Source organism: Saccostrea cucullata, unplaced genomic scaffold (genome assembly GCF_032062105.1).
Source record: "Saccostrea cucullata isolate Sc308-1 unplaced genomic scaffold, CSIRO_AGI_Scuc_v1 ctg613, whole genome shotgun sequence".
Lineage (NCBI taxonomy): Eukaryota > Metazoa > Mollusca > Bivalvia > Ostreida > Ostreidae > Saccostrea > Saccostrea cuccullata.
The window spans coordinates 64,367-76,053 of NW_026923726.1; the positions used below are offsets into that span (position 1 = coordinate 64,367).

Here is an 11,687-nt window from a genome sequence, read left to right on the forward strand (position 1 = left end):
GACGCATTTGTTTCATAATTGGATATTTTACCAGAAAAAAGACGTTGATTGTAATATATTTCCATTTCTATTTCCTAATCTGAATTTTAAGTTTTATTTCACAATGAAATAGAAATACACATGTATAAGGAATCACTGTCTTGTTTGTTGGGTATGCCAGGGACATCAACTATAGCTGGAAACGTGGGATTACTTATGCAGATTAGGCTTCGTCCGTTATGCAAATTATTCCAAGTTTCCAACTATTGTTAGTGCCCAGGCATACCCAACAGTGTAGACAATGATTCCTTAAATAAAAAGATTAAAAAAAAATTTAAAAAAGATAAACGTCAAAACTTTAACTTTTTCAATCTTCAGACCCCCTTTCTTATGAAGCAATACATATACACCTTTATTACCTGCAAATATGAAAAAACAAGAGGCCCAGGGGCCACATTGCTCACCTGAGCAAATCGTCTAGGAAAAAAAACACAGATCAGAACTGAAAAGTTTACTGAAAGGGGGGGGGAGGGGGTCTTGAATTTAATACTACTTTAGAATGCCTTCATATTAATACAGCATATGACTTTGCTGTTCTTGATAAAAAGATTTTTTAAAAACATTTTCTTCCTATACTATCACTAATCATTGCTTTGAAGTACTTGAGAAGACGATTTTTATAAAGATTTTCCCTATATATTCCTATGTAAAACTTTGATCAGCCATTGTGGCCCCACCCTACTCCGGGGGTCATGCTTTGAACAAACTTGAATCTACACTACCTGACAATGCTTCAACATGAGTTCATCTTTCCTGGACCAGTGGTTCTTGAGAAGAAGATTGATAAAGATTTTCCTTATATACTCCTATGTAAAACTTTTATCAGCCATTGTGGCCCCACCATACCCAGGAGGGTCATGATTTGAACAAACTTGAATCTACATTAAATGAGGATGCTTCCACATGAATTTGATCCTTCCTGGTCCAGTGGTTCTTGAGAAGAAGATTTTTAAAGATTTTTTACCTATATACTCTTATGTAAAACTTTGATCAGCCATTGTGGCCCCACCCTACCCCCGGGGGTCATGATTTGAACAAACTTAAATCTACACTATCTGAGGATGCTTCCACATGAGTTTCATCTTTCCTGGCCCAGTAGTTTTTGAGAAGAAGATTTTCAAAGATTTTCCATATACTCCTATGTAAAACATTGATCAGCCATTGTGGCCCCACCCTATCCCCAGGGGTCATGACTTGAACAAACTTGAATCTACACTACCTGCTTCCATATGAGTTTCAACTTTCTTGGCCCAGTGGTTTCTGAGAAGAAAATTTTTTACAAATGCCATTAATTTTTCACTAATTCATAATTATCTCCCCTTGGAAGAGAGCTTGGCCCTTCATTTGAACAAACTTGAATCCCCTTTACCTTAGGATACTTTGTGGCAAGTTTGGTTGAAATTGGTCCAGTGGTTCTTAAGAAGAAGATGAAAATGTGAAAAGTTTACAACAACGACGACAACGACAGACGACGGACAAATTTTGATCAGAAAAGGGGGGGGGGGGCAAGGCGGCATATTAAAAAAAACTTTCATTAATGGGAAAACATTTTAGAATTGGCCAACATGGTCACATTTTTTAACTTCATATTGAATGTGAGTATGTGATTGTTTCAATCACCAAATTTAACCCAAAAAAAAAACCAAACAAAAACAATACAAAACAAAAAATACGCCCACGAAATCTTCCGTTTTAGTGGCAAATTGAAGTGGGGAGTTCAACAGTATCTGATGAGAGTAAACATAAATTATGCAAGCAATGTGTGTTATTTTTGATACAGTGAAATAATTTTTTAAATAATACGTCGTCAATATATCGAAATACCCATGGGAATTCCAACATATTGTTGGAAGAACTGATCTCTAATAAAACTACAAAGATATCGCTAGAAACTCAAGCATCTTTATAATATCAACTTCAGAGTACTTGTGTGTACAATCAGAATGTTTTAAACAAAATAACTTTCAAAGACCAATGACAAGGTATGTATATTTTTTTAGTTCCAATTTTCTTGAAAAATCAACCGTCTATGCCTGGACTTCGATTTTTCGTGAGGAAAGGTTGTATAAAGTGTTGAAAAGTTGTACTATTTGATTTAATTGTCAATGACAAGATACATTTTTCAGCTAGTTGATTTCTAAAACATTTTTGATTAAAGAGAATTTTTATTTTTATTCAAAAATATATTTAACACACAAAGCACAAAGAGTTTTTAAAAAAGAGACTCTCTCTCTCTCACCCACACACAAATATTTCAACAATGTAACTATAAAAACAATGGAAAATGAAACCAAAAAAACAATACATCATCTATGACCTGTGATATGATGCTTATTTACAGAATGAGATGAAAGGGAATAATATCACATCTTAGTCCATGCACTTGTATGCATCGATCCAGCGTGTCGAGCGACATAGATCACCCTCGGAACACAGAGACTCTACAAAACAAAACTTTAATGAATAAATTATGTATATATTTCTAAATAAAGAAAAAATCTTAATTTAAATGAATTCTAAAATTGCATTTTATAAAAGCCTAAGTGAATACGGTATTTTCCTCTCGTCTGTAATATTTGACAGAACCTGAGACCTCCCGAGCTAAGACAAATCGGAGACTGAAATTGGAGATCTTATCATCATAAATTTCAAACATTGACAAATTGACAGAATAATATCTCAGAAAGAATATTTTAATCCAATTCAAATTCAGAACTGCCCAGTATTTGCATTTTGCGTTTAAAAGATTAAAAATGGCTATTTTAAGGACAGTTTAAAAAGAAATCTTAAGAAAAATTTGTAATAAATCATTTCGGTTTTGTTAGAATATAATTAACATTCAAGGACAGCACCTGCAGTAATGAATTCCATGTTTTTTAAGCACATAACAAGTAGCTGACATAATTAAAGGTTTATTAATTTACTTAACTCTTTCATTTCGTTATGTTTAATTAACATGTCTAGACTAAAACCACAAAGTGTGTTCATACATTGTTTACAAAAAATGTGTGAATACGTGGATTAATGCATAAACATCTAGCTACAAGTTAAGTTTATCAGCGTTGAATAAAGTTATTTAAAGTAATGGCTTTATTAACATGTAATATTTCATAATTTTTTTTTTATTTCATTTTCATTTTGTCGCTGTAAAAAAACTACATGCTAAACAATGTATCAAATTAATCATTTAATTGTTCTATGTTTTTTTTTTTAAATAAATCTTTTCGTATTTGAGATTAATTAACTAGGGCTGGGTATTGGCCCAAGATTTCGTATTGCGATATATTGCGATATTTTAAATTGTATTGCGATATGTATTGCAATATTTTCATTGTTATTAAAATGGCATTTTCTTCCTTTATTTACTTAATTTACATGCAGAATGTACATAACTGTGATAAGTAACCTGAAGACGGGAAAAAAAATCTTGTTGATTTCATATAAGTTATGCTCTGAAATGCTCCCACAAAACTTCTGTCTTACTGTTTGGCTTAATAACAAACTTTCATAAGTCTATTCCTATACTTAATGATAAAATTCCTTAATCTAAGCATATTGCCAATATATCGATATTACAAAATCGTATTGCGATACAATATTTTTTGTCATAGTATCGCAATATATTGAAATATCGATATTATTGCCCAGCCCTATAATTAACATATGTGCTTGTAATTCTAATTTTATCATATATGTTTAATAAAAACTTTACCCTGAGATACGAGTGAAAACAATTAATTATAGAAAAAGTCAGGCTAACATTTTCTACTTCATTTGAACACATTTTCTTCGTTTTACAGAGTTCCAGAACCGGTTTGGTAATCTCTTGGCACGCGTTAACATTTTCTTTTTGAGATCAGAAAAAATGGTTTTTAATCAATTCTGTTATTTCTTTGTAATCGATGAACGTGTAATATCTAAAGCTTTAAAGTAAACACATGAGGATGCTACATTAATTTTGTTATTTTTAAAGATGAACTGCTTTTTTCTACATTTTGTAAAAGTTTGAAAAGGGGTAAAAAGGGGTAAAAATTAACTAATATTGACACTTGTCATCAATGTCTTTCTAAGGATTTTGTAACCGTTTGGGGTAAGCCTAGTGGTGCGATATTGGGAGATAACCGGGTTCGAGTTCTCGTACCTGTTATACGTACATGACGTACTTCTGGGCACCTAGAAAGTGACCGTTCTTTCGCACTCCGGATTTCGAGGTCTGATTTCCTTTTTCATAAACTTACTTCTTTGAGATTTGGTGATTCCTTTATATAAACTTGCTTCTCTGAGATTTGATGATTCCTTCTTATAAACTCACTTCTTTGAGATTTGAAGATTCCTTTTTTATGAATTTACTTTTCTGAGATTTGATGATTCATCTTTTATGTACTTATTTCTCTGAGATTTCATGATTCCTCTTCTATGTACAGTACTTACTTATCTAAGATTCGATGATTTTCTTTAATAGACTTACTTCTCTGAGATTGATTCCTTTTTATGGACTTTCCTCTCTGAGATTTGATACTTTTTTTTATAAACTTACTTCTCTGAGATTTGATGATTCCTTTTCCGGTACACCTCATATGATGACACAAAAATCGGAGACCAAATGTATCCTTAAAGTCCGACGGAAAGACACACTTCCCATTTATTTTGCATCCTATAAAAGTAAGAATTACTTTGCAAGGCATTATTTACATCCACTGAATATTTTTTCTTCTTTATTTCTTAAGAAAACCCATTGCGTCAATCACTGCATGAACTACATTAGGCATGTCGCCTGTACACATTTCTTGATCAGTGGCTCTTCCATCAATGAAACGTATAAAGACGTTCAAATCATTAATACAATAATTAATCTTTTTGTTACTACTTTAAATGATTATTTAAACAGATATAAATATAAACAATAAAATGTCTTTCTTTGTTTGTTATTACTGGAATTAACGGTCGCAGCTATTGCAGAAAAAAATTACATAACCCGCGTAAGCGGGTTATGTATTTTTTCTGCAACAGCTGCATCCGTTAATTCCAGTAATAACAAACTAAGAAAGAATTTTATTGTTAAAATTTCTTCCAAATCGTATTAATCGCATTCAATTTTAATTTTCTATTTACATATTACCGATTATAAATCACTTTGTTTCACATGATATTCCTTTTTTATTTGATTTTTCATTCAAAAGATAAAAAAAAAACGGGGTTTTTCTCTCTAAAGATTCTACAGGAATAAATGCATAATTTATGATATATGTATATAAATTGATATTATTCAAATTATCTTGAAAGATCATAATTAATAGTTAATCATGAGTTAATTAATTGAAATCATTTCATCAGTCAAAATGAAAACTTTCTGTCAGATGGTCGGTTTCCCTGGTACAAAGTGGTATCAAACATTACGTGTAACACAGAAAAGGGTCTGCATTTACACGGTATAATATATATACATAATAATCGTTAATAATACATCAATTTAGTTATATGAAATATTGCTCATCAAATCTAGCGTTTTTTAATTTATCAAACATTACGTGTAACACAGAAAAGGGTCTGCATTTACACGGTATAATATACATACATAATAATCGCTAATAATACATCAATTTAGTTATATGAAATATTGCTCATCAAATCTAGCGTTTTTTAATTTATTGAACACGATTTTCCAAACGATTAAAAGCGGAAGATAAAAAGAGACAATTTGATGTTCGATATTGTTCCAAATGATTGGATAATGTGTCTTTTATATAGTACCAGAGGCCCGTTAAGCAGAGCGAGCTTTCTCGACCATTTCTATTTGAAGTATAAGGAATTTTGGTGAGCGCTCTCTCTGTTGAACATAACCCTTCTAATCTTTTAATCTGTTTTCTACATTTTTTTTAAAATGAACTTTGTTGTAAATTAAATTTTGTGAAAAGACAAACATGTATGACTAGCTTGCAAAGGAGCTGGTAACATAATTATGCTTCATGTTATTGATCCCTAACGCATTTTGTATAGACAAGGACCTATTAGTATATACTACATGTATGTATATGATTAGTATAAAGGTCCCTGATGTACATAGATAGGGATCGTGAACAACAACCACAGCATGTAACTGATTCCTATGCTAGCTTGCTTGCCCTGCAAAGAGATACTCCGTCTACTTCGAAGAAATTCTACATGGATTTGCTGACGGGCCTTGGAGCTTACCTTTCGTGTGTGTCATGCTGTATCCCTTACGGTCGACAAAACACGACGACATGATACAAGTTTTCTGGTCAATGTGTGACTCTCCAGGAAAACATTTGAATGTCCTGGATGTAATTGTCGCACACTCTCCACGAATTAAAAAAAAATTATGAAGAATAACACACAGAGTAAGTGTTCAAAGTAATCTTGGAAACAACGCAAAAATACAGAAGAAGCAAAATTAAAATCAGTTTTCTGTTATTGAAAAAAAAATCATAACGAATTCTCCTGGATCACTAACCTTCATTAGATTTTTGGAATTTATTTCCATAACATTTCAAGATTTGACAAGACCCCTTTATGGCTACTGATTTTCCGTCAGGAATGATCCTCCCCTCGAACAAGCAACCTTTTTCACAAAATGCGGCACATTTAAAATCCGTATCAATTATAAATATTTTAGCATTAAATTATAACTACTGAATAACTGTTTCTGTACATAAAATCATACATACCAGTAGAGTCCATAGGTTTGGATTTGTCATGGAATACACTATATAGTGTCACTTCTCCAAAATATCCAAAGATGGTCAAAAAGTACAGCAATAATGTATCGAAGATTTTCTGCATTGTCGTTGGTGTTTCGATATAAATCTACAAAAAGAATCATTTTCTGAACATTATATATATATATATCATTTTTTATGAAATTAGCAATTTCGAAGAAAATTTTATTGCTTTATTGCATAAAGTGCACTGTTGCAATAGTTTATTAATATAAATTTACATTTTAATTCCCTCATTACAAAGTAGACAGAATATTTTGGATTATTTTAAAATTGGCTTACCTAAGAGCATCCAATATAAGCTGTCGTTTGACGGAAACTTCTTTAACTTAAATATAATTCCCATATGACATCAGTCAAGGACAAGTGAACGTACCTGACAACTTCATAACAAGCAGCGGAAACTCTTAAATCAGTCAAAGACGGAGATATTTACACTTCCGAAATATGATAACACGAAGACCACCGGAAAAATAAATATTTTTCAAGATAGGACCATCTTTAAAAAACGTTTGGTTGTCCTATCCCGACTGACTTGCTAAAAATGGCCTGACTCAAAACTTTTTTAAAACCTCAAGTAATTATTTTTCATAAGCACTCTGGAAAGTTTAATTTAAAAAAAATTAACATTGAAATTGAAATTTTTTGAGAAAAAATTTCTTACCTACCCACCAACCCAATATTATCAAACAATCGGGGGAGGCCAGGCAAACATTTTTCTTAAGTTGGTATAGGCAATTTTCATTGTTTTCTATTTCACATTTGAAATCAACACACTATCTCCTAACATATTTACATTTTCCGTAAACTATACTCTCTAACAAAAACCATATTTGCTAAAGAACTATTTCGAAATCTTTTATTTTATCTGTCCTGTCCTGCGCAGCTGCCATGCTCTGTTTCACTTAGAGACAATTGTTGTCACTTTAATTTTCAACAAGCATGTTGGAATTAAGCATACCAGTAAATTGACTTTTAGTGCGTGACCGTGACGACTTTAGTAAAAAATTAATTAAATAATTATGGGAAGATTCATACACATTGACAATGTCATTTATCAGGTGGTGTTAAAGTCATTAATTTTACATATTATGTCACTCTCTCTGTGATAAACTACCAAATAAACTGTCTTAATTGATGTTTATAGCCCTTTTTATAGTGGTATTAAAGATTAACAATGGCAAAAGAGAAAACAAACATGAAAATTCTCCTCAATTGCAAAATAATTATACATCTTTCAATGCCTGGAAAAATGTTTGTGGTCAAATACAACATTTGTGTGTAGTTTTGGTGCGTAAAAGCTCTAATCTGTTATATCAGCTATAAAAGATGCTTCTTTTATTCATTGCTCATATAGGAATCATTTAGGACTCTCCATTCTAAGGGTTAGCAAAGGGTTGTTTCCTATTAGTATTTTACCCTCTAATTTTTCTTGTTAAAAAAGTTTGATAAGTTAAGTTAAAAGGTAGATAGATTGAAATATATGCCTTGTTCTAGACTTTTTTTAATGTAGAAACAGAAACTGCATTTTTTCTCAAAAGCATACTGTGAAATCACTTATTTTCGTGGGTGTGATTTTCGTTGTTTTCGAGGTAAAAGGAAAGCCATGCATTTATGACCACAACAAAATGTAAAATTTCGTATGCATTACTATTAAACATTTTCCAACCACGAAATAAAATCCAAACAAATATTTTCCCCAAAATCTCGAAATTTTGACCCCAAGAATATGTGATTTTACAGTTTATGAGTTTCAACAACGAAATTATATAATTTGAAAAAGGAAAGCCTCACGCCTAAAAGATTTCAGAGTTAAAAGTTTTGTGACGTAGTTCATTGTATTTTGGTGATAATGAGATGTTAAACTTTTATTTCATTAACACTCTTCTGATTAAATATGCTTTTAAATACAACAATATTCTTGCTGTATTAATTTTACTTCTGCGATATAATTTGATGATCTACAATGTACAAAGACAATCGCGATATTTTATTCATAAAGATTTTGAATACAGAACTTCTTCATATATATACTTTGGAACCCATTATAAGGAAACCCACAATACCAAGAGACCCAGGGCATGGGCAAATTGAAACTATACGAAACCTGTTTATCAATATGAGTATCTGTGACCTTGCTGACGATATTTTAATGTATTTTATCCTATTTGTAATTTTTTCTAGCATAACTTAAACCCATCTAGTGGTGGCTGACCACGCCTCTACTCTGGGGACCATGTTTTAATAAAAGTTATTCCACATTAAAAGAATATCAGATACTTTGGAAAAGATATTAATATGACATCGAACAAGTAACATGTGTAAATAATTAGACATATATATCAAATGTTGAAAGCCAATACATCATCAATGTCACTTTAATCTCAATATAAATCTAAAAACTATCATCATTAAGTCCATTTTAAAAACAGCTATGACTAATATCTCATAAAACATACCGAACATGAAAACGTGTACTTGTATAATAAACTTCAATTAGTAGAAAATAAATCTAACTGATGTTAAAACTATATTTAAAAAAGTTAACTTTGAATTAAAGTAATGTTTGACCTGTTTTTCTAATTATCTATATTCTGAAAATAAAATGATTATAATTAAAAATGAAAAGCTATAAATTATTATTGTAATTCATTGAATTTCTGGTTCAAATCAGTCTCATTTTTCACTCAGAGTTCAAATCTTATTTTTATTGGGGGAAAAGGGGGATTTTTATAAAATGAATCTTTTTTTTCAACAATATGTAAATAGAAATTGCTTATTCTTTACTTAACGACGAAAATATCCGAAAAAAAAATTCAGAATGTGACTCATTAAATACATGTATCAATGACATCGCTTAATCTTCAAATTTATTGCCTAAATCAGTTCTATTGATCATTTTTGTCTTTTTGTATGTTTAATATAACGTTTATCGAATTCTGCATAAATGACTGAAGTCATTAAGTGAATTGAGTGTAAGAAGGTGGGCCATTAATTATTTTCAATATTTGAATAACAAATTTATTTATTTTACTTCCTTAATTTATAATATTGAACTGTTATTCAGAATAAAGTCTTAAAGGCTTAATATGATCCCAGAAATTATTATCTATAAAGTATAAACTAAAACAGTCGTTTGATTTGTATTTTTGTTATTCTTGCTTATTTAAAAAGAAAATTAATTGATTGCTTTTTGAAAAAAAAATCTTATTCTTAAATTGTAATTCCCAAGAATCTAAACCACGGCATGCCATTGTATGTTCAATTATTTGCGAAAATTGAAAACTTACACGTTATTCTTACTCCGCTCAGGTTTTTAATGTAATAATTGCAACATCAGTTGACATTTTAACAATGAAAGTATTTTATTGTTTAAATAAAGACACCAAAATAGTCTGACACATCTGCCTCATAGCTGGATGTTTGACTAGAGGAAGACGTTGGTGACAAAATAAAGCTAAAGTTTACGATAAATGATTAAATGTGGTATAGCTTCAACTTTTCAAGGCTTTTTCCACCTTATTTTTGTAGCAAACATAGCATCACAAGATTTTGAATATACATCACAAGATATTGATAGTATACATCACAATACCAGTATCCTGACTATACATCACAAGATCTTGAAAATGAAATGAAATATAAGATTTAAATATGCATCACAAAATATTGAATATACGTAACAAGAAAATCGAATAAAGCAACATTTTACACGCCATGCTGTAGTGCCTTTTATTTTGAGTTCAGTGGAATTTATCAAGTTGACATGTGAAGGAAAGTAAAAACTTTTGAACATATTAGTTGATAAAATGTCGTTTAAATGTAGTTTTTAGGCTTTAAAATAAATATTCTTCTCATGAAGAAGTTTTTAAATAAATTTTGCTTCGTAAAATATATAAACGGGTTGACGGATAAAGAAGCATTATCAGTGGCTATCGGAAGTTCAGCAGATTGTCAGAAGACCTTTTTCAAATGCTACATATACCGGGGTAGATAGTTAATGACAATCTTTTCAACTTCGGAGCATTAGTGTGTGGAATCAGAATCCAATGTACAGATAAAATCCCATGTAAAGATTAGATATACCGCAGCTGAATATATTGTATATCATTTCTCCCCAGTATTATTTGTTACACCTTATATTGCTATAATGTAAAATTCTTGTTGAATTCACTGAGCTAAGTTCTAATCCTTTGTTTTTAGGGCATGTATTCAGCAAATGTTTATATAATTATAGGCCATCCTGTTTGTAAATTAAGGTCGTTTGGATTTAAGTGACGTGTACTGGAAAGATAATGAATAAACTAGCAAACTTACTTTAAAAAATCTTCATTTTAGGAAATTCGTTTTTACATTTTAGCCACGCATGCTGTAAAATAAAAGACATATGATTGATAGTGGTGCCATTTATTCTAAATTGCTGTTACAAAGAAACATCTGGATAATGAAATTATATGTTAGTTTGTTAAAAATGTGCATTTCAATTCAAGTATGACTATTTCTAGATTGTTTTTCGACCGAGTAGTTATTGTGAATTTGTGTCTAAATAACTCCATAAAATATCAAAAGAAAAACGTAGGTGTTTGCCACGGTAATTGGATTATGATGTAATAGAAAAACCTCATCTGTATTTTTATGATACTCATTATTATAATGTGGATTCATATTTAAAGACAGACTGTAAAACATGGAAAGAGATTGCCGAAAAAGTTAGAGAATTATGGAGAATCAAAATTAAATATCACATTTTTTCTAAATGCAATGCAAATTTTACATTGTGCAACAATTCTATGTGTAGACGAAAGTTAAATCATAAATGGATACAAATAAATAATCCACGAATTAGTTTTAATATAACTAAAAATACATATATTCCTGTATAAATCAGTTATATTATTTCCGTCTTCATGT

The 11,687-nt window shown here is 30.6% G+C and overlaps 1 protein-coding gene across 2 annotated transcripts; it reads right to left on the bottom strand.

The window, feature by feature from the left end:
• Positions 1–2,209: 2,209 nt before the first annotated feature.
• LOC134264762 (uncharacterized) lies at positions 2,210–7,174 on the bottom strand. Of its 2 annotated transcripts, none has more exons than XM_062747044.1 (6): positions 7,153–7,174; positions 6,726–6,864; positions 6,512–6,619; positions 6,232–6,357; positions 4,577–4,693; positions 2,210–2,480 (listed from the first exon to the last, which is right to left on the bottom strand). In XM_062747044.1, the coding sequence occupies exons 2-6, from the start codon at positions 6,838–6,840 to the stop codon at positions 2,410–2,412; spliced, it is 537 nt and encodes a 178-aa protein (XP_062603028.1). In that variant the 5' UTR covers positions 6,841–6,864; positions 7,153–7,174; the 3' UTR covers positions 2,210–2,409. The 2 variants fall into 2 exon arrangements, with proteins under 2 accessions (XP_062603028.1, XP_062603029.1); XM_062747045.1 differs by lacking the exon at positions 7,153–7,174 and adding an exon at positions 7,059–7,121.
• Positions 7,175–11,687: the final 4,513 nt, after the last annotated feature.

Bases quoted from the DNA above. Each gene is read 5' to 3' on its own strand.
- LOC134264762 (XM_062747044.1), bottom strand. From the start codon at position 6,840: ATGCAGAAAATCTTCGATACATTATTGCTGTACTTTTTGACCATCTTT. The intron at 6,620-6,725 runs GTATGTATGATT...TTTGTGAAAAAG, and splicing joins CAAACCTATGGACTCTACTG to GTTGCTTGTTCGAGGGGAGG. The intron at 4,694-6,231 runs GTAAGCTCCAAG...TTACTTTTATAG, and splicing joins CAGCATGACACACACGAAAG to GATGCAAAATAAATGGGAAG.